The following is a 21,940-nucleotide window of genomic DNA, read 5'->3' as shown; positions in this document are numbered from 1 at the left end:
AGAGTGTGAGATCATCAGCATATGCAGAGATCCTGTGAGTGCTAGAGATGCTAAACAGAGCAGCGTCGCCACTATAGATCAGTTCAAAGTTGGTGTGTAGCTGCCGTGTGTGTGTGTGTGTGTGTGTGTTGGTGTCACTGTCTTTAATCCTGGTATATTTTTAAAAACGATTCCACTATAGAAGCATGAATAATGCATGAATCGTAATGAAGGAAGAGCGGAGTGGGAAATGTTACGACAAGAGGAATTGGGAAAAGACGCGCTTCAATTAGAAATTCATAAGTTGTGTTTTGAATTAGCATTTTCCTCCTTTAAAACACATTTGCATTCCTGAGAGCCGGAGTGGGAAATCAGATTCAGCTTTTTAATATGTGTGTGTGTGTGCGTGTGTGTGTTTGATAATTATAAATAGATTGAATAATGTCTTCCCCGTTAATGCATTTAAACAAAGAGCTGCTTTCCATCCTATTTTTGACTACTTTAAGGGCAAACACGCACACACACACATACACACACACACACACATGAATAATATTCTCTCACCTGGCAACATGATTGACCACAGGAGCGAAGTTGGTGGGGCCATACAGCTGCACGGTCTTCAGACTCTGGTGATACGCTTCCAAGATTCCCTCGATGCCGTTGCAGTACGGATTCTCCATGTTCCCGTTCTGCACAGGGAAGAGTCGGAGCAAACACGCCGCACTTAATCAACGCTTCTGCTGCTTTAATCAGCCAAAGCAATCACGCCACTATGAATTTAAATCATCTGCTTTCTTGACAAAGGCACGACAAAGCCACAAACCAGATCAGGACTAGAATAAGGACGTGAGCTTGACTTTACCAGAGGAAACTCGTGGGACACTCTCCCATCCGGGGGCAGTTTGGCCCCAAAGCCCAGAGCGGGAAACATCTTGTCGCTGTCGTAGTCCTGGATGATCTCGCCCACGGCCTTCAGGGCCATGGCGTAGGCGTTGAGCTGATAGGGGTTCATGTAGTGCAGTGAGGTGGACTGAGAGGGGTTACCTGTGTGCAGAGGAAGCTGAGTCACACACTTATGAGGTACAAACACACACACATGCACTGGAACGGAGCTACAGATCACAGTTGAGACCCGGGCTCGTCTCCTTCAGCCCCCCAGTGACGCAGCATCACCGCTTTAATGCACAAGACACAAAGGTCAATCGATTTATCCACTGTGGGCGGGGAGTCAATTGAAAAATGACTAATTAAGTAATAATTTAGAGGGTTTGTTATCGTTCTGACCTTTTCCAATCTCCCCTAACGGCCCTTCATCAAATAATTTCGAATGAAGAATCCAGCTCGGATGTTTTTGGAAGTGTTTCAGTAAATGTTGTGTTGTCATGACAGCCACGTGTGACAGATTACTCACAAGTGCAGCGTCATAATGTAAAATCACGCCGCTCGCCCTGGTAACGGCGCTCACAAGTTCGGAATATTATTCTGTTCCGATAAATCCCAAAGTGTCACCAAACGGCGGGAGTCACCTTGAAAATTCCCCGTCCGAGTGGATTTATGGGTAATTGTAATGTTCCTCTAATAGCGCTGATTTACGCTGAGGAGCTGTTCTTTCCGGATCGTTCTGGTTGGAGCGTCGTATTCAAGCGTGATTAACAGCCCGAGTGGGGTAATTAGACATAAATGGGGTCTTCTTGTCAGCTAGACGTCTTTCAGTGAGCTTTCAGACAGACAGGCTTTTCTCAGAACCCCAACACTTACTGTAGGTGTGTGTCAAATGTGTGTATAGGGTGGGATTGATTCAGAAATCACAGACGTGGCACAGTTAAGGAGCTCTTACATCCATACCTCAGCCTCACTGCGCCCTCGGTATCACTCACCATTAGACGCTGTGAAATCGATGGCCACAGTGAAATTGATCTGCGTCCTACAATGGAGAGAAGACGACACCAGAAAGGACAAACTCAGCCTCGGAGAATAATCAGCCACGACAACACATTAGATTTCCTCGCACGGGCACACACTAACACACACACGCGCACACACACACTCTCTCTCAGATGACACGGGTCAAGCACATCCATATTTAATATCCCCCCGGCGCCATTTCTTGTTGTTTTCTTCTAATCTGTGTGTTTAAGCACTAAATACTGTTTATGTGATTACACCATTCAGCTGATCTGACTTGTGGCTCCTCCATTCAGAGGTGATGAAGAGACTGATGGAGCGCTTAAGGGCAAATACTAATCCAATCTCCCCTCCTGATGAAGTGCCCCCCCCCCACACACACACACACTTCCCCTCCCCCCAAATGAGACGAGGCCTCGGGGGCCTGGAGAGACGACCTCGCTTTATCAATGCGGCACCGAGAAGGAAAAGAAAAGGGAGAGAATAAAATAAGTGAGATAAAGATTCACATTAACCTTTGAGGATGAGGGGCGGGGCCAGAGACAACGCCACAGCCTGACTTTGGTAACCTCTGTGTTAATTATGAGCTTTTTATGAATGAATTCATGAGCGAGGGCGAGCGTCTCTGCACCGGAGGCAGATTTGTACGCCGAGCACACGCTCCAGGAAATGACAAACCACCAAATAGAAAAGTCACATTGCCATTAAAAGCTCGGTGTTACTCACGGATTCCCCACCCGCTCAGTGTGAGTGTGTGTGTGTAGGTGTGTGTAGGGGCTAAAAGGTCAATTTTACAAAAAGCTGGAGTATGTCGCCGGCTCTTGTCACTGCGGTGCGCTCTTGTAAAATAGGCCTCCTGCTCAAAGTGGCTCTACTTTTAACTCCTTCCTTGCTCACTTCCTGAGATAATCCCTCTGCCTCTCCCCGAGACAATTACACACTCGCACATCTGTAACGCTCGGCTGCCGCGTCGAGACACCAGTCACCTCTCAGCCAATGACAAATGTCGTGTGCGCGTCATTAAAAAGCCAAACTACCATCTCTCAGTATTTTCACACTACTTTTTTGGGAAACAACCAGCAGAAATGGAGCTTTTTCCCCATTTAGTCGATTTAACCGCAACCATTCCAACTCCCACACTGTGACAGATAATGCGGTTGTAATAATTCCCCCCTGAAGATGAGGTGTCACGAACCGTGCTCATCATCCAGATCATCGTCCGTTTTCTACGCACACACACACACACTCCTTACAGTCCTCAACCGAGTAGCAGATCATTAGGACCAAGTCTGACAGAATGAGAGTGAGACGAATCTGACCGCTGATGGAGAGCGAGACAGTGTGTGTGTGTGTGTGTGTGTGTGTGTGTGTGTGTGTGTGTGTGTGTGTGTGTGTGTGTGTGTCTCCTCTGAGGCCTCGCTGTCCTTTGCTTTGTTGTGATTACAGTTCTGAGATAATGAGTATAAATACAAACACACCAGGTGAGCAGTTGGTATCAAAATCTCTCTACAGCGTCTATTTGCACTTTGCTTTACTGCAAAGGGACTCGATCTGTTCTCTATGTGTTATTCAGTGAGTGGCACAGTAATGTGAGGAGCCTTGAGGTTGTTATACTGCAGACCAGGCAGAGGTAGGAAGCATCAGGCAGATCTGTCACACTCGTCTGCTCGGCCACAGCTCATGAAAGCTCTGACAGTCGGCCAGCTGCAATGCGTTCAAAGCTCAGGCCCGACCTGCTTGAAAGGCTCAGTTCACCTGGGGAAAAGCTTGATATCCAGCTGCTGAGGTCAAAGTGCAGACAACTGCTGTAAATACAGTTTGACCTCTGCTGACTCAAGTATTGAGTCATAATCCTGAAGTTTACAGGAATATGGACTGGCTTTAAGTGACACCTCAGGTTTTCTTCAACAGTTATGCATGTGACACATTTAATCAAGCTGTAATGACAATATTCATTCCCACTCACCCTCCCTTGATGTAATCTAAGAAGGTGAATTCTGACTCCACAGAGAAGGAGAGCAGGGTAACCTGGAATTAAAGACATTAGAGACATTGAATAAACTCTCTCACGCCTCTGCGCTGAGCTAAATATGTGCCACTATTATTTAAGCTCATTCATTAAGACTCCCTTGCATTAATTAGCACAAACGTAAGGGACACACCAGGAGAAAGCCGACGAGTGTGTCAGAGAGAGAGAGAGAGGGAAACAGAGAGAGACGGAGAGGAAGCTTGAGGACGAAGTGAAGCACTACGAGTGTGTGTGAGATCGGATCATTTGAATAAACACATAAATCAGATTTCAGATTGCCGCAGGTCTTCATTTTAGCATGACAGTGTTTCATTCATCACTTTCCCCTGGCAGAATCTTAGCCTTTATGAATTACCCATAATGCTTGGCAGGTAAGCAGACCTGTCACCTCTCAGACATCTTTACTACCTGCATGATTTTAACTTCGCGCTCATTCTGAAACTAGGCATCGACCTTTACCTGAGGACGTCCTGCGTTAAATTGACTGCAACAAATAATGAAGTTGTGGTTTACAAACTTAATGATGCAGCATGTGGGTCCTGGCTGCACCTGATCCTGGCTGCAGGTTCTCAGATGCTCTTCCAGGTTCGCCCGTGAATGATTTATGAGCCAATGACGTCTCTATGCCACCGTGTGAGCGACTTCATCAGACCTTTGGCTTCATTGCCGTCCATGATGTCTAAGATCTCGCTCCCTCGCGTTATAAGTCGACTCTACTTCCGCCCTGACAGATTTGTTTACATTGCTATCGTTTGTAGCGAGGACAGGATGTGTTTTCTACATTCCCACACCGGCTAAGCGAGACTGTGTGAAGGTGTCGGTCTCATGAATGGTCGCCGGTGTCGCCCACTCTGATTTCTCCTGTTGTGTTTCCAGCCTTGGTGATGCAACACGTCTCATACTAAAGATCGTCAGTAGGCGGTAGATAGGTGGCGCCATACTCACTGTTCCGGAGTTGACATATTTCTTTTTCTTCATTTTCTTCTTTGTGTTAATCACCTAAAAATACAATAAGACAGCTGAGCTCCAATGAAAGATGCTTTGTGATTCAGACAGCAACAGTGGATATTTCCAGATTCCTTCCCTCGTCTTCATTCACACTCTTTAGTTTTACTACCCTGTATATTTCCCTCCTGGGTGCAACAAATGTAATGAAGGCGTGTATGTGGGTGGCATGAGAAGAAGAGCCTGCCATCAAACAGATGCATGAACAATGAACAATTAGCCTGTCCATGTTCCTGACAGAACAGGGGGGGGAAGACATGTGAGAGGAAGTGAGAGGCACATGTTGTGTTCGTTTGTGTGAGATGGTTCAGCGGCGGCCATGAGATTACTGCAAAATCTTCTGTCTCAGGCTGCCATACATCCGCACGGGTAAGAAGGAGCTTAAGGTGCAACAATTATGTTTATTTCCCCAGCATTCTAAAGGCGCCAGAACAAGACAGAAATGTCAATCCGGGTACCAAAGACGTCTCAGCTCATTACCCAGATTCTCTTTGGCTGTTAGGCATGAAAGTGACAGCCTCTAATTTTATACAGGGAGACGGCAATTTGTCTGACACACAAGAAGAATCTGCTGATGCAAAAACTAAAGGTTCTTTCAGGCTCATAGGAGGTGGGTGTGTGTGCGAGTGTGTGGGGGGGTGGGGGGGAGGAGGGGGGTGACGAACCAAGGGCGGTGGAAAATAGAGCTGATGTCCAAAAGAAGAGACTTAAAGGCCACCTTTACATGAATGTGTGTAGAGAGAGGGACAGAAAGAGAGAGAGAGGGACAGAGAGAGAGAGAGAGAGAGAGAGAGAGGGACAGAGAGAGAGAGAGAGAGAGAGTGAGAGTAAGTGAGAGAGTGAGAGAGCGTAAGTGAGAGAGCGAGAGGGAGAGAGAGAGAGTGAGAGGAGAAAGAGGGACAGAGAGAGAGAGAGAGAGAGAGAGAGAGAGAGAGAGAGAGAGAGAGAGAGAGAGAGAGAGTGAGTGAGTGATAGTTAGAGAGAGAGAGAGAGAGAGAGAGGGACAGAAAGAGAGAGAGAGAAGGAGAGAGAGGGAGAGTGAGAGAGTGAGAGAGCGTAAGTGAGAGAGGGAGAGAGAGAGAGAGTGAGAGGACAGAGAGTGAGAGTGAGAGAAAGTGAGAGAGAGAGGGACAGAAAGAGAGAGTGAGAGTAAGTGAGAGAGTGTAAGTGAGATAGAAAGGGAGAAAGAGAGAGAGAGAGTGAGAGGAGAGAGTGAGAGGAGAGAGGAGAGAGAGGGACAGAGAGAGAGAGAGAGAGAGTGAGAGTGAGGCAGGCTGGGGGCTCATTTTCCTAATTGAAGATGATATTTTCTCTACACTTCTATGCTGCTACAGTTCAATCATAGATGTTCCATAATTCTGCTTTTACAGATAAATATCAGACTCTATAATGAGCCTTTTTAATTAGCTCTGTGTGTGTGTGTGTCATTTGCATATACAGTGTTGTATTGTGAGCTCTTAGGAGCAGCATAATTCTTCTATCCAGGATTGTTCTCCCATTAATCCTGTCATGGTGCGGAGCTGCTAATGGCTCTGTTTCATTGTGTGTCAGAATCCAGGTAAGGTGATAATTAAAAAGTGTGGATTTGGAAAGCAAGCACATGGCACAAGCACGTGAAACATGGGTGTAGAGGAGGAACAAGAGCTCATGGGAGGAAATACAGAATGGCCTTCAAAGCAAACAGCATGAGACGTATGGATGGAATAACTGTCTGGATGCTTCAGGTGTCCTTGTGGCTTTACTAATACTTCAATAAATGTTTTGGGCCGGAGGACATCCACGGGAAGGCAACGTGCTAAAAGAAATGGAACAGCACAAAGATGTCAGAGGCGCGTAATGTCTCCAGGAATGGGATCTGAGCGAGGCGGCGTGTTGCGACTGGAGATGCCTGCTCCAGCAGGCAGCAGAACGCGGAGAACATCCGTCACGCGGCTGAAACGTAGAATATTACAGCGGCTGTTACTCACCTCGTACACATTAAACTGGCTCTGCCCTCGAGCCAGCTCTCTGTAGCTGGTCGTAAAATCCCCAATGAAGTCATGGCTGAGGAGAGGAGAGGAGAGCAGAAGGGGGAAGAGTGGGATGAGCACCTTCATCTTCACATGCATGTTGTTAGGATTGATGTGTTTGCTTTTTAATAGATGAGACAGGGCGACATTGTGTTTGGAGAAGCGTCGATCACAACTCACCTGCCGTCCCGATCCCAGTCATACACCTCCACTTTGATCGTTCTGAGAGAGAGACCACACACACACACCAGACACACAAACACACATTCAAGATTAGATGTGAAAGGACTGAGCTGCTTGTTCATAGACGTGATTGGATCATTTTTATACTGAACTGTACTGGGGCAAACACGGATCAATCAATAATGTGTAATCAGTGTCTGTGTGTGTGTGTGTGTGTGTGTGTGTGTGCTTTAGTGAGGATGACTACTACGTCCTCTCTGCTTTAAGTCCCTTCTAACAGGGAATGTGCTGCAGCGAGTTCTCCTGTGTTATGTCAAGGCAGATACACACATCCCCTCATCCCGCCGCACTATAAAAAGCACATTAATTATGCATCCAGGACATTTTACAGTACAGCCAGCTTGTTTGAAACAGCTCATTGTGGTTTGGTTTCAAACGGTGGAGTAATTTGTCACGTCGTTAGTCACAGATACATCTTTAAATATTAATAAAGCGGATTAATGTGATATCCTTTCTGCAATCAAATTGTAATTTATTCAACTGGAACTCAAATTAAAATTCTAAGTCATCTGTTGTAAAGCTGTGCTACTTGCCGTCTTTAGAGCCGGAATTAGTTTGTACCAACGACTGGAATAAAAGTGGAGCCGGAGACGTGCGGCACACAGAAAGTTCTCCACTCAAAAGCTCATCAAAAAAGACACAATGGTGACACACACACACACACACATATACACACACACACATATACACACACACACACACACACACACACACACACACACACACACACATACACACGCCAATGCTGCAGAGACAATGTCCCCCCCCCCTGCAGAGTGGAGAAGAAAAAAAACTTTCTTGGCACTTTGTCTCTTGAGTCGCACAGATCTCACCGCCGTGCCTTCACACCCTCCTAACGTCTCTTTAAGCAAGAGCTGACACCGACCCAGATCCAAAGAAACACAGAGGCAAGCGGCGCATCAGAGACGCCTTCCTGACGCCCCCGACTCCTCGGAAAGACGCCTCAGATTCCTCCCTGACACGAGGCCTCATCTCGCTCCGAGGACGTGATCACCCAAGACTGCGCACCAGAGGGAAAAGTGTGCTTGTCACCTCGGCGGTAGAAACACGATATGTTGCTTTTGAGACGGGAAACAGAGGCAATGATAGAGCCAAGACAGAGATAGAGAGAGAGAGAGAGAGAGAGAGAGAGAGAGAGATAGAGAGAGAGAGAGAGAGAGAGGCAGAGAGAGAATGGTTTGTAATGTACACTGCCCTCGTCAATCTGTCCCTTCCTCTCTAGGACAATGTTTATGCGGGAACAGGTCTGTTGTCATGACGAAGGAGAACAGAATCTCTCAAACCCAACTATCACTGCACTGCCTCAAAGGATTTGCAATCGTTTTATTTCTAAATGCGCTCAGAGGACTGGGATCCCTGCAGCCCCGGGTGAGCCCTTGGAACCCGCAAAACAATATACACTCCAAACTCTGACGCCTATTCTCAGCCTTCCTTTAATGAACCTGACTCTTATTCAGTAATAGAGGCACGCACACACACACAGACACACACACACACACACACACACACACACACACACAGACACACACACACACACACACACACACACACACACACACACACACGTATACATATATAATTTGAGTGGATTTGACACAGAACGATACTTCAGCACCAATTACGCAGAGGCGCCTGTGATCTTAGGCCAGATACAGGAATAGAATCTGTTTGAAGGGCGTATGGATGCGTATGAATATATAAAAGTCATCCTCTGTCTTTGTTTCTTTCATTCTCCTGCAATGAAGGACAGACCGATACAGTATGAAAGCGATGCAGAGAGAGAGAGAGAGAGAGAGAGAGAGAGAGAGAGAGAGAGAGAGAGAGCATCACAAATGTCACACATGGCTCGTTGGCCAGCCTGTGAGTTCCTTCCCTCCTCTCCTCCCTCCCTCGCCTCTCTTCATATTCTCTCATTCTCTTTTCTCTCTGAGCCAAATCTCCCTCTCTTCTGTCGTCTTTTCCTCTCTGCTCTTTTCTTCCTCGACCGACACATTCCATGCTTGGCTCTTTCTCCCGCTCTTCCTGTGTTCCTGTGGGGATTCTGTTGCACGCTGCCGTGTCACTAGGCTAAGAAAGGCGGTTTGCATTTCCGCTCCAGCTCGCTCGACGCTAGAGACCCCAAAGGAGAAGCGGCAGCCCAGATTAGAACGCTGCAGACATTAGTGAGGGTTCAGATCTGAGCCTTCCTTCATTAACTGACTTGATTCCTGCCTATAAAAAGCAACACTCTCAACAATGAAACCTCGCATCGCCACCAGTGTCGCCTTGGATCAGTGTGAGTGCTGCTCACTTTGCTGATTGTTGCCATGGCGGTGAGAGAATCAGACTTGTACCTTTATTTTGAAAGGTGAAGACCCAAGTCTACGACGAAATACATACAGAGCAACAAGCTGGAATGGAATGTTCTCTTTATGACTCTTTATGGACGAGGCAGTGAAAGAGGAACACGAGCAGCCAGCAGAGGAGTTTACAGTGGCTGCAGTTTATTTAGCAATAAATAAAAGCCAAGAAGATTTAGAAGGAGATGCTTGTCTAATCCAAATCTACATCTGAGCCAAGAGACGAGAAAACCCTGAGACCACTTCATCAAGTCTATCTCCAGATCCTTTATCAGAGCTGCAAATTCAACAACAAGAGCAAACACTCGAGTTGGAAATAAACGCGTATTTCCAAAACAGAAGGCACCGAGCATATCAAAGTGTTTTTAATATCGGATATGGAATCCGCCGCGCGTTCTTCATCCAAACGTGAGGTCCTGTCAGTAAATGGACGGGCAATCAGCTGAATTAAAGCCGAGTAGTCCATCAGATCTTCACACACATCACATATCACATAGGGGCTTTAAGGAAATGAGCGTGTTGGCGAGGGCGAGGGAATGAAAGGACGGAAATCTGATTGGCCATTATCTGATTATCTCTAATCTACTGACGGCTTTACATTCAGAGATCAAAAAGTCTTGAAAGCTTTCTGAGCCGTTCAGCTCGGACGCTCTCGTCTCAGATGGAGAGGAAACCATTTATTACTTGGGGCTCCTCAATACATAGATCGGCTTTGATGTTCCGCCTTCACACACACAGATACACACACACACAGAGAAACATGTACCTAAAAACACACACAAAGGCTTATTCTTCACCCACACACACACACATGCAACCTGTTAATAGTCTTGGTGATGTCTGTTCTTCCTGCTCTTTGCTTGTCACATTTAATTACTCTCTCACTGCGTCTTTGTGTGTGCGGACGCGTGGGTGAACACGTGTGCATGCGTTCATACGTGTGCATGTGTGTGTATGTGTGTAGCTCAATCCCTGGTGTATGATTGGCTCTGACAGTGCAGTGACCCCCCCTCCCCTCTCTGTCCTGAACTGGGTGGTGTGAACGGGTTTGCTCCAATTTACCCTGGGTCCCTTTTTTTTCTCCGAGCGCTTTGGAGGAAACTTAAACAACCGTGAAGCGACTCCATCAGCACGACTCCCGCCTGCTTCATTATTTATGTGGCATTGCTTTGTTTGTGTGGTTTTAACCTCCAGATCTGCATGTTTCTCAATATTAGAGAATCAGAACCGAGGCTATGTCGCAATCATACAAAGGTTAGACAAACACGAGTTTGACAGAAAGAGTAAGAAAACTTTGTCGTATAAAATTGCTTCCCCCTGCAAACATAATCTCTGTCCCGACCTTTTCCATCTTCCCTCACCCTGTATGACTTCCTCCCCGGTTTGTTCCCCGGTGACGTCTTTTTAAATTGGAGGCGCACAGATAAGCTTATAGAGAGGAAGAATACACAACGTGTTTACATTAAGTTTGGTGCCGGCTGGGAGGAACCACCTGTTATTGGATTAGATAGAGAGATAAGAAGAATCAAGCGTTTTTGAGGAGCAAAAAGAGGTAAAAAGCAAAGCAATGATGTAATGATGAAGACTGACTGCAGTTTTGAAAGGTGATGAGGCAGCAAAGGGTTCAGAGCACAAATACTGTAAGTGGAATTCAAAAAATGTTAAAAAAAATGTAAGAAATACAATCAAAAGGTGGTATTTCCTCATTTGCTTGTTGTGGTGTTTCAATCTGACAGAGAAATGTCCATAGTATGAAATCTGTCATGGGTTCAAATGACATTTAAACAAACTCCATAGTCCATAAATAATTCTCTATACGTGAGGTTTTGCTCTGATCTGGCATATAAACATATAAATATTCATCTATATCTCTGGACGCGTGCATGTGTCCTCATTATCTGGATGCTGTGTGCGGTGTGATGGTGCTCCTCATCCTCATCTCATTCCTCCCCCTTTGTTTCCTGGACAATCATCATCCACATATGAAATCAGCATCGTAATACATTCCTGTATTGCATCGGTTCTCAGCTCCACATCTACTTGAAGTCACAACTCCCACTCAACTTTGTGACTGACAGCCAGCCGAGCCGGGAGGATCAGGCAGGGTGACACTTGCTGCACAGCTTGTGGGTAGATGTGTACACCTTCCTACCTGTGACAGACAGATCCCGGCACATGGGGATGCCATTCTGATCACAATGCCCTCAGCCAGCACCACACTATGTTACCTGGATAATGTAAATGTTTGGATCGTGTTTGGATAACGAGAGCTCGCGTTCACGCCGGATGTAAACATGTCCGATAGAATTAGATTCCCTGACTTTGCACACGACTCCCTCCGCAGACACAAAAGGCTTTGTGCGGCTGAAACTGACTCCTCCGCAACAATACAATGAATGTAATGAACAAATGATTCATCAAGTGGATTCACCAGCACAGTACATCATTCACAGGTTACATCCAGAAGCAAGAAGACTGTGCTGATGAGAGGGAAACCAGTAAAAGGCCAGTGGAGATGAGGAGAGATTATCATGTGTGACCTGTGCTATTCAAGACGCCGCGATCGATACAAAAATTGGTGATGTCGTTAACACACATGGCTGCTTTGAGATTAGCGTGAGAGCAAAGGAGAGGCGGCTTAGCGCCGAAGCATGATTAACTGGTATTGATTTCCCCCTGGTTAGACACGTTGATGCTCAGGGTGTATTAATGGTCGTCATCACGCTGTTTGTCAGTCAATGGGATTCCAATTACAGCCGTGAAGGGGTTGAGCGCTCCGTAATTTGAGGCGAAAGAAATCAATGGCGCCCAAAAGATGTCAGAAGGGTTCGTATGTATGATGAAGCAGAGAGCGTGTGAGTGCGTGTGAGTGTGTGTGAGTGTGTGTGAGTGTGTGTGAGTGTGTGTCTGTGGGCATAAATAGAGAGGGAATAGATTGGCAGGTAGAGACTGTGAGGATAAAAAAGGATAAAGAATGGAAACAATAAAGAGGCAGCAGCAGCAGAGGGAGGGAGGGAGGGAGGGAGAAGCCTACCTGTCATAGTCTCCGTTACAGAGCGCTCGTACGGGGATGGTGAACGGCTGCCACACCGGATTTAACGTGTTCTTCACCACCTCTGTTTTATGGCAGATAGTAAACCTGAGGAGAGGAGGAGGAGGAGATGAAGGAGGAGAGGAGGTGAAGGAGGAGAGGAAGAGAGGAGGAGAGGAGGAGAGGAGGAGAGGAGAAGAGGAGAGATGAGTCCAGAGACGGAGTGAGAACATGTGGAAGGTAAATAAAGGAGGGAGAAACAGAAAATTGATTACTAATTATGCAACCTGCAGAGATAAATATGCACCTGAAGAGGAAGACCAGACCACCAAAGAGACCAGAGAGACCACAGGGACCTCAGAGACCACAGACACCACAGACACCACAGAGTCCAAGTCAGTCTCACTGCTTGGCTTGTTTCCCAGGTTATATTGTGTTTAAATAATTCAGTCCGGCCGCAACACAGAAGCATATGCAGACTTCCTGCTCCCACATCGGGGGACGTCTGACAGCAGCAGAGCCTCAACAAACACCACCAACACAATCTCAAACTCTTTTGCTTTTTAGTCCTTCTGTATACCAGCGTCTCTGAGCCTGTTTAAGACCCTGCCTGTCTTTGGAGCCTCTAATTTGTGGGCCCCCTCTGGCACCGACAGCAGATACTTGTCTGGCGTGTCCGTGGGGATCCATTTCCCACCCTGTTACATATGAAAAAGATGGCAGGGGGAAAAGCCAGGAGGCAGCTAACAAAGCACTGGCTGAAGCATCTGCAGCTAGATGGAGATGACACCAACACAACTGCAGAGCCCCTTTGGGAGGCTGAGTGGCATTCTGGGATATCGTGTGGAGATGACAAAGTGCTATCTGTTTCTGTGCAGATTGCCTCTGAAAGTCACGTCGTGTTTCCTTTCTGGATGGATAATGCAGATCATGTGTTTGTCTTCCTGTTAGAATGCAGTTAACATTAATTGCCTCTCATTCGTATTTGCGCTCCTGGAGTCATTTTGTTTTTGTATTGCAAAGTGGTGGGAGTTGTGGTTTGTGCTGTTCAAAGGGTTTGCTCTCATGTATCCTAGAGGAAAGAATATTGGCATACGCTTCATTGATTTACCAACTGATCTCTGACAGACAAGTTTAACAAATGAAAGGGACAAAGGCAATAACTTCAAAATGACAGTGTCACATTTAGAAATACGATCAAATCATGTGAATAAAACATTTGTATGTACATTTTTTCCCCGGGTTGAAAATGTGAGGCACAGACGGAAGCTATCTGTGTATTCATAGCAATGTATGGAATTGTTTTCCGTGTGTGTGTTCCACTGACATGATGAGCAGTCATGTAGTCTGAACCTGGCATCAGTTCTCCCTCTGTTTCCTGATTTTCCAGGAGCAGAAGCTTACCTGAGGGGCTCATTCTGTCTGTGTAACTCTGCCATGGAGCGAAGCGGCACTGTAGCTTTTGATGGCAGTTATTTCACTGTGCTGGGAGTCGATCTCAGTGGAATAATATGTGTGTGTGTGTGTGTGTTTGCATCTCACGGGGCCTCCTCAAGCAGCTCGGTCCTCCGGCTGCTACACCACCCCCCCCCCCCCCCCACCCCCCCCCACCCCCCCACCCCCCCACCCCCGCTACCTTCAAAACACTTGGCACGCCATGACAACAAAATAATCACATGAAGGACTCACGTTCCGTCCTCGTTGCTTCTGTAGAAAACCATAAAAGGATCCGACTTGCCAAAGAAGTCCTTCTTATCCAGCTTGTTTGCACAGAACTGCATAGTGGCGCTGTCCTGCAGGGAAACACAGAGAAGGGAGGGGGTGGAAGGGTGGAGAGGGGGGATGTGAGTGTTGGAGGCAATCATTCCAGATAAAAGCATGGATGGTGTTTTTATATGCGGTGGCGTCCTGCAGCACTCCTCTTCCTCTTTTATCTCCCCTGCCTGAGCGCTGCAGCAGCACACGGAGCGGGCTGCATGCGTGTCACACACACAAAGATACTGAATATTGAAAATGTGAAATGCCTCTTTTCATCTCAGACACAAACATAAATTGGTGTGTTTGTGTGTGTGTGTGTGTGTGTGTGTGTGTGTGTGTGTGTGCTTACCCATGACACATTTTACATCCTATTCACAGATGAGACAAGACAAATATGAGCTCCATTCCACCCAGTCACACCAGCAGCAGAGTAGAGATTTGAAATCTTACAAGGTTTTCATGAGCAAGGCACTCTTTTTGAAAGCTTAAATGACTGTGACCATCTAAGCACAGATGTCCTTCACATTCATAAACGTGCTGCCACATTGACTGCATACCGATGTGAGATAGAGTGTGTGTGTGAGGAATGATTGGAAGGCCAGATTGTTGTAATATAACAGACTAAAGGGCAGACACTCTCTATGTTTGAGTTCAGGTGTGTGTGCGTGTGCGTGTGTGTGTGTGTGTACAGTGACTGAATGGTTTGCCATGGGTTAGTGAGTGCAATCATTACAATCATATGTTCAAACTGGTGCTGCATGCTGAGTTTGATTCTCAGTGGAATCAGCTGTAGCAGGGCACACACACACACACACACACACACACACACACACCCCAGGGTCCCTTTCCAATAGGGGTGATCTGGTGTAGACAGCGCTCACACATATATATATAGAATCAGTGTGAAGAGGCAAATGGGGATAGAAACATACGACTACAACCATTAAGTAGACAAGATGACGCTGGTTCAGTCAGACGAAAAAGACACGTTCAATAATTACAGATCCATAATATATGATTGATCTTTCCGCCGTAGGGCAAGTGTGCACTTAAATAGCAATTTCAATGTGTAATACCCCTCGTTTACACTCAGGTATGTATTCAAGCATCATGGTCCAGTCAATAACCTGTTAACTTCCTGTATTGAGAGAGGGAGATATAATTGGAGCGCGGTCAGGCCTTGCTGGAGGTGTGCACGCTAATGAGTCCCCCTGTAGTTTCATTCTATATCATACCAGCGTGTTACAGTAAACGGCCCTAAACTACGGATGAGTTTTGATTACAGACATTAGAGCTTGTACGTGGAGTCTAATTCTGTGTTGTCAAGGTAACTTCTTGGGGGACCTGTCACAACATGTGGAAGACAGGAGCTGCTTCAGGTGGATATGAGCTTCAGAGAGCAGCATCTGACACTCACACACACACACACACACACACACACACACACACACACACTGATTTAAGCCCTGTGATGTTGTTTAGGGTTGTTTGTTTGTGTTGACGTGTTCTTAGACATGTTAGAGCTGCTTTGCATGTATGCCGCGGTACGCTTTAACACCGTGACACATATTTCAACGTTTAAGAGAAAGAATCCCGTAGTGCTGACATCATTAGCTCAGCAGCAATGAATCAATGAGGAACAATAGGAACCGAGCGTCTCCCGTGTTGATTTAAGACTACTCTGGATAAAGATAGATAAGCCAACAAAGAGCATAAAACACATTACACCTATAAATCAAAGACAAGAAGCAAAAGCGAGTGAGATTAATTCTGCCTGTGTACAAAACGATTCCTCTCTGTCTGCGCTCTACGTCCTGATGGTGCATTTTCTCCTCCAGTTGTTTATCATGGATGGAACTCTGAAGATGAACCTGCCTGTGCCTCCTTTCCTCCTCTCCTCCTCTTCCTCCCTCTCTCTCTCTCTCTCTCTCTCTCTCCCTCTCTCGCTGTGTGGCAGTGGGACAGTGAAGGTGCCTGTCCTGTCTTATCTCTGGCATATGGGCTATGGCTAATCTCTGGAACACTGGAGTTCATTATATAAAGGGATGAGGGGTGTGTGAGTGTGTGTGAGTGTATGTGTGTGTGTGTTGGGGGGAGCTTGCTGTTGTAGTCAGAGCCCGGGGGAGAACATGGGGCAGCCTCGGCGCCGCTAATGATAACTTAATGGCTTTTTAATGTTGCACTTCGCGCACCGGGTGTGTGCCAAGCAGCAAATCGGCAAAGACCGCGAGGTGGTGTGTGTGAGGTTATCGGTGAGGCTGTGACTGTGTGTGAGTAAGTGCAGGAGCGTTTCTGAGTACACGCACACGGAATACCCCCCCGCCCCCTTTATACACCAGTGTGAGTGTGTATGCGTCTTTATCGCACACAGCCGGACAGCTTGCAGGTTTATGAGCACACACACTTCTTTCTAGTGTTAAAAGAAGTGACTTTAGTTCTGCCCTCATCATGAAAACTCACACACGAACACACTCACACACACACACACACACACACACACACACACACACACACAGTCTCAGGCTTTGGTGGTCACTGTTGTAGATTTGTAGATTCTCTCCTTGTGTTTGTTTTGTGTGATTGTCTCTATACTTCAAAGGAAACACATTTTAGCCGCGTTGATGTTTGGCTGCCACATGTGAACACTTTCTGATCTCTTCATGTTCTATCAAATAGTTTCTCACTGTGAAGGTTTGTTTGGTTGGTGCGGTCCTGCTTCTGACTTTGGTTCTAGAACTCACATCATTGGTGAAGATCAAATGGAGGTTATTGCTCTGATTGTTTTTCCTCCAACTTGGGTTTTGTTCATCTTGACTCCTTGTCTTTAATATGATGGAGCACTATCCTGCTGTATGACTCCAGCACATCTGGTAGTACACAACCCTATGATATCCCTTCTTTACTGAAGAAAAGTCTGATGCTTTTTATGAGTACGGTCACATTCTGATTGTAGAGCAGCGTTCGTACGATCTCTCTCTCTCTCTCTCTCTCTCTCTCTGTCATCAATATTTCTGTCTCAGCCTGTAGCGAAGTTTCTCATGTTGCACAGCCAAAGGCCCTTCATGGAGTCTGTAAAGCAGGTGTGAGGTTCCTGCTGCATTTCAAACACTCTTTCACTCCGTATCTGCAGAAGAAGCATCAATGCCTTCTGTGCCTTCACCGTTGCCGTGGAGTCTCTTTAGAATTCTCAACATGTAGAGTTTTAATCTTGTGACTAATTTTGCTCATTATGTTGATTGTTCTGATGATTTTCCTTTCCATTGCTCTTGACTTCTTCAACAAAGCTGAAGCTCCTTTATTTCCTGAAAATGAGATCAATAGGATCCTTCTACGCGCGCAAATTAAAGTGAGAAGATTGCTATAATAAAAGAGGATGAATGATTTGATGTGGCGGTTCTGTAATATCGCTCTGACGCCCTGAGAGTCACTGAGACGTGACTGGATTCTGATGAGTGTATTGATGATCAGAGAGAGAGAGAGAGAGAAGGTCTTCCATAAATACAGACCGTCTGGTGAGGATCACGTATTCATCTTCACGCCGTCTTTGTTCCATAAATGCCACAATCAGAGTAAACTGTATTCCTGCTGTGTGTTTAGATGTGTGTGCCGGTTACAGAATGTGACTTTGGAGACGCTGGATCGGTAACTACAAACTGAAACTTGTTGAGAATAAGAGGTGATCTGTGTGAAAGGAGACCAAGTCCTCCTTTCGTGCCATAACAGACGCCCAAATTGAATTGTGCCGTCTGATTTACATATTACATCACTTCAGTTCCACTCCACTCAGACACAAGAGTTGAATAAAAATTGACTTGTATCCAACAAAACTGGCTGCGTTTGCTCCACCGCCACCCGCCATCTGCTCCTGACCTGTAGCCTCTGTGCTCCTCGTGACATTCAGTGGGAGCAGAAGTGGTTTTGAGCAAACAGACACCAATTCTGCCGTACAAACCTGGAATAATCCATGAATGCCCAGGCCAAGATAGTGTGTCAGGGAATGGAAAAACATGGGCAGGAATACACGATAGAACAGAGATCTAATTGTGATTAAATAAAAATGGCAAAATGTCTTGGTTGACAAGTACGATGGAGCTCAAATGGACGTCGTGATGGTGCTGGAGTTGGCAGCGTTTGTGTTCTCGGAGCCCGTGAGCAGAAGGGCATATTATAAAATCTCTGCAGAGCTGAAAGGCACGCAAGTATTTATAGTGACGGAATGTGCAGAGGATATTAAATATGCATCTGCTTGGCCCTCATTTAGGTTCGGTGGCATGGACACACACTGCGCTAAGGCCTGTGATCAACAGCCATTTGATAAAATGCAGAGAATCAGAGTATCAATAATTAAAGAGGAGGCAGGCAAGGCAGAGAGAGACACATCCACACTCTCAAGAGGGTAATGAAGGAATGTTAGAGAGAGAGAGAGAGAGAGAGAGAGAGAGAGAGAGAGAGAGACTGGTGAGACTGCAACAACAAAAGCACTCACACTAATTAAGATGGGCCAAAATTAGGGAAGGAGCTATGTGGAGAGGAGGAGAGGAAGCTGGATGTCACAGAATTGATCTACATTTTTCAAGTCACATGAATTTGTCAGGCATTTCTGAACGAATAGAAGAGGGAGGAAGGAAGAGGGAATAGGGTGGAGGGTGGAGGGAGGAGGGGAATGCTACTGGCTCAATTAGAAGCCAGGGCAATGAGGATGTGAGGAGGAGGAAGAGGGGAGAGAAGGAGGAGATAGGAAAGGAGGGCTTGATAAGTGAAGGCAATGGTTCTCTGCTATGTGTGTGTGTCGGGTCCACCCACCCGGTCCACTCATCCTGTCCACTTTGAAAACACAAACCCTGAGATGTGTGTTGTCGCTCAGAATCCTAACCTCCTCACATGGGGACACAAATTCCATTTCCCACCTTATACAAATACTCCCTTAGTGACCTATAAACAATGCAAAGCTGAATTTAGACATAACATGAACGGAGACAAAGTAAACACACACACAGATCAGCACTAAACTGCTTGAAGTAAAACTGGAATAAATAACTTTGCATGCACAGAACTTCAGATCTATGATAACGAGTTTATCATTAAATTCCCCTCCTCTTCCTCTCATATTGTGTTGTGATTACTTCAACAAATTTCAACGTCCCGAGTTACATCCACAATTAAAAAATACGCTTAAAGAATAAAAAACAAGACTTTCTCAAACGATTTCCTGCAAGCACCAAGATTTTATGTTGATATATTAATTATGAATAAAGCTGGAATAAATTCTGCACGGACACCAGGGGCTTAATCAGTGCAGAATGCAGCTCCAGCAGACAGCAGCAGGGGTAGAGATCACTTCATAGATTACTCTGTTGGTTTCGCTCCCTCATTAATGGCCTCTACAAAGACAGCAGCACACAAGTTGAGAGGGGAAAGGGCTGCTGCTGTACATTCATATTCATCGTATATCATGACATCAGAACGGCCGGAAGGATTTCCAACATTACTAAGTTATGAACCAATTTCAGATTATTTCCCCATTTCTGTAGGTCCAAGTTCATAAGATATTTAATAATGCTTTATAAAACATTTCAAAAAGTTCTCAGCAGAGCAAAAGTTTTACATGCACACTGCACACTACACACTACAGAACTGTAAAAGGAGGGAAGTGTGTGCAAAAATGAAATATACTACGAGGCAAAAATGGAATATTTTGCCGAAAATGCTACAATTTCTGACTACAAACCTGTCATGGCACACACACACACACACACACACACACACACACACACACACACACACACACACACACACACACACACACAACCCCCAAACGCTGCCAGAGCAATTTATATGCTATAATGTTTTATGACTGCAATGTCGGAAATTCATAGCTTGTCGCGCTTTGTCAGTAAAATTCTCGTAATGCGTCTCAGATTATACGCTATTAAATTAGACGTGTATGTGAGTGTAGGATGAATGAATGAAGGTGACATGTCCTCAACGTTCAGCCTAAATCTCTGACCCTGTCAATGCATGGATATGTTGTTCTTGTTGTTGTTGTTGTTGTTGAATGAATCTCACACTGTGATCGTTGCTTTGGCCTGAAGACCAAAGACTCCATTTTTTTACTCTCATGATTTCTTCTGCAACAGTCTGAAATCGAGAACTCAGCAGGAGCCTGAAGAAAGTAACAACAAAGGCTGTGAACATCTGTGTGCATTTGCATGTTTGTGTGTCTGTATCTACAGTTTACAGTATCTTTGTGTGTGTGTGTGTGTGTGTGTGTCTGTCCCAATGGCTGCACAAGGTCAAGCAGGGCTGCATTTTAATTAACCAGTGCTCAGTCTCACAATACCAGCAGTCAAGCTGTTTCTTATAGCTGGGAGCTGCTACATGCCGGGTGTGTCTTCTGTCTGTCTCTCTCCCACACACACACACACACACACACACACACACACACACACACACACATGCTCATTGGCTCTTTCCTGTTCATTATGCCGTCCATTCTCTCCTCCTTTACTCTCCATGTGTCCCTGTCTCTCGCTCATCTCGCTCCCGTTTGCCTTTTGCTCCGTTTCACACCCTCGCTTCTCTCGTATCTGCCTCTCTAATCTGTGAGCTGGGGGCCCAGTGAAGCGTCCAAAGCTTTACACCACGGCGCCGGGTGGAGGATGGGATGAGTTAAGGTGACAGTCATCATCATGTTGTGTGGAGTGACAGCAGCTGCTCTGTCGGGATGCGTGACTGTGTGACTGTGTGACTGTGGGTGGATGTTAAATACATACAGGGAAAACAGACTCAGAGGAAATCTTGTATTGCCTTTTAACAGAACAGAAGCAGGAGATGAAGTCGACAGAAAGGGCCAGATGATGTCGATCATTCCAGCGTCTCCGCTTGTATAGCGACACTTAATTCCCCCCAAAGCTTCCATCCTGCTCCATACACATTACGTGTGAAGTCTGTTTAACAAGGCTTCGCCGACAGATGTTTGCCCGCTAATGTGAGTTTGGCGGGGAGAGATTATTATGGCTTACTCACTCGACAGTTGCTCAGCTCCTCTGCAGACAGGACGATGGTGCCACATTTCTTCCCTGGGATCCCTCTGCAGAGGAAAGAGAGAGAGCGAGAGAAATAAGCTTTACCCAAACTGTCAAGCAGCTTTTGTTTGTCTACTGGAACACAGCTTCAAGGACGAAGACATTCATTGTTCAACAGGGTATAAATTGGGCGTCCTGGCTGCATTGCAAGAGACACTACTTGGTCTTTGGTAACAATGACTCCCATGAGTCCCTGAGAAATGAACCTGGTGCAGCCAAACAATTCAACATGAACTTTGTTTTCTGCCATCTGCTTTCTGCTTACCTCAAAAACCTCAAATACCTCAAAATTATTTGAAAAAGTCAACAAAACGGGTCATAAGGTCAAGATTACATTACGATCATTTGGCAGACTCTTTTATCCAAAGCGACTTACATTACATTACCACCCTTCGCACAGGGGGGAGCAATTGAGGGTTCGGTGCCTTGCTCAGGGGCACCTCGGCAGGGGCTCGAACCGGCGACCCTCCGGTTCCCAAGCGGAAGCTCTACCCACTGCTACTTGTCTTACATTCTTTACTAATCTTTACTTC

General features: G+C 46.0%; 1 protein-coding gene across 2 annotated transcripts in view; it reads right to left on the bottom strand.

The window, feature by feature from the left end:
* Window positions 1-21,940, bottom strand: part of cpne5b (copine Vb) — a 73,261-nt gene that overhangs the window by 4,928 nt on the left and 46,393 nt on the right. For both annotated transcript variants that reach the window (XM_076147282.1, XM_076147283.1), the window contains exons 7-16: window positions 21,349-21,412; window positions 14,254-14,357; window positions 12,568-12,672; window positions 7,111-7,152; window positions 6,889-6,964; window positions 4,862-4,915; window positions 3,854-3,915; window positions 1,860-1,906; window positions 845-1,026; window positions 544-671 (exon numbers count right to left, since the gene is read on the bottom strand). In XM_076147282.1, coding sequence (XP_076003397.1) covers window positions 544-671; window positions 845-1,026; window positions 1,860-1,906; window positions 3,854-3,915; window positions 4,862-4,915; window positions 6,889-6,964; window positions 7,111-7,152; window positions 12,568-12,672; window positions 14,254-14,357; window positions 21,349-21,412 — 864 coding nt within the window. The remainder of the gene's footprint in view (window positions 1-543; window positions 672-844; window positions 1,027-1,859; window positions 1,907-3,853; window positions 3,916-4,861; window positions 4,916-6,888; window positions 6,965-7,110; window positions 7,153-12,567; window positions 12,673-14,253; window positions 14,358-21,348; window positions 21,413-21,940) is intronic.

Source organism: Genypterus blacodes, unplaced genomic scaffold (genome assembly GCF_046128005.1).
Source record: "Genypterus blacodes isolate CSIRO-AG114 ecotype Tasmania unplaced genomic scaffold, CSIRO-AGI_Gbla_v1 ptg000037l_1, whole genome shotgun sequence".
NCBI lineage: Eukaryota > Metazoa > Chordata > Actinopteri > Ophidiiformes > Ophidiidae > Genypterus > Genypterus blacodes.
The sequence above is the reverse complement of the archived record's forward strand: the minus strand, read 5'-3'. Positions and strand labels throughout refer to the sequence as shown.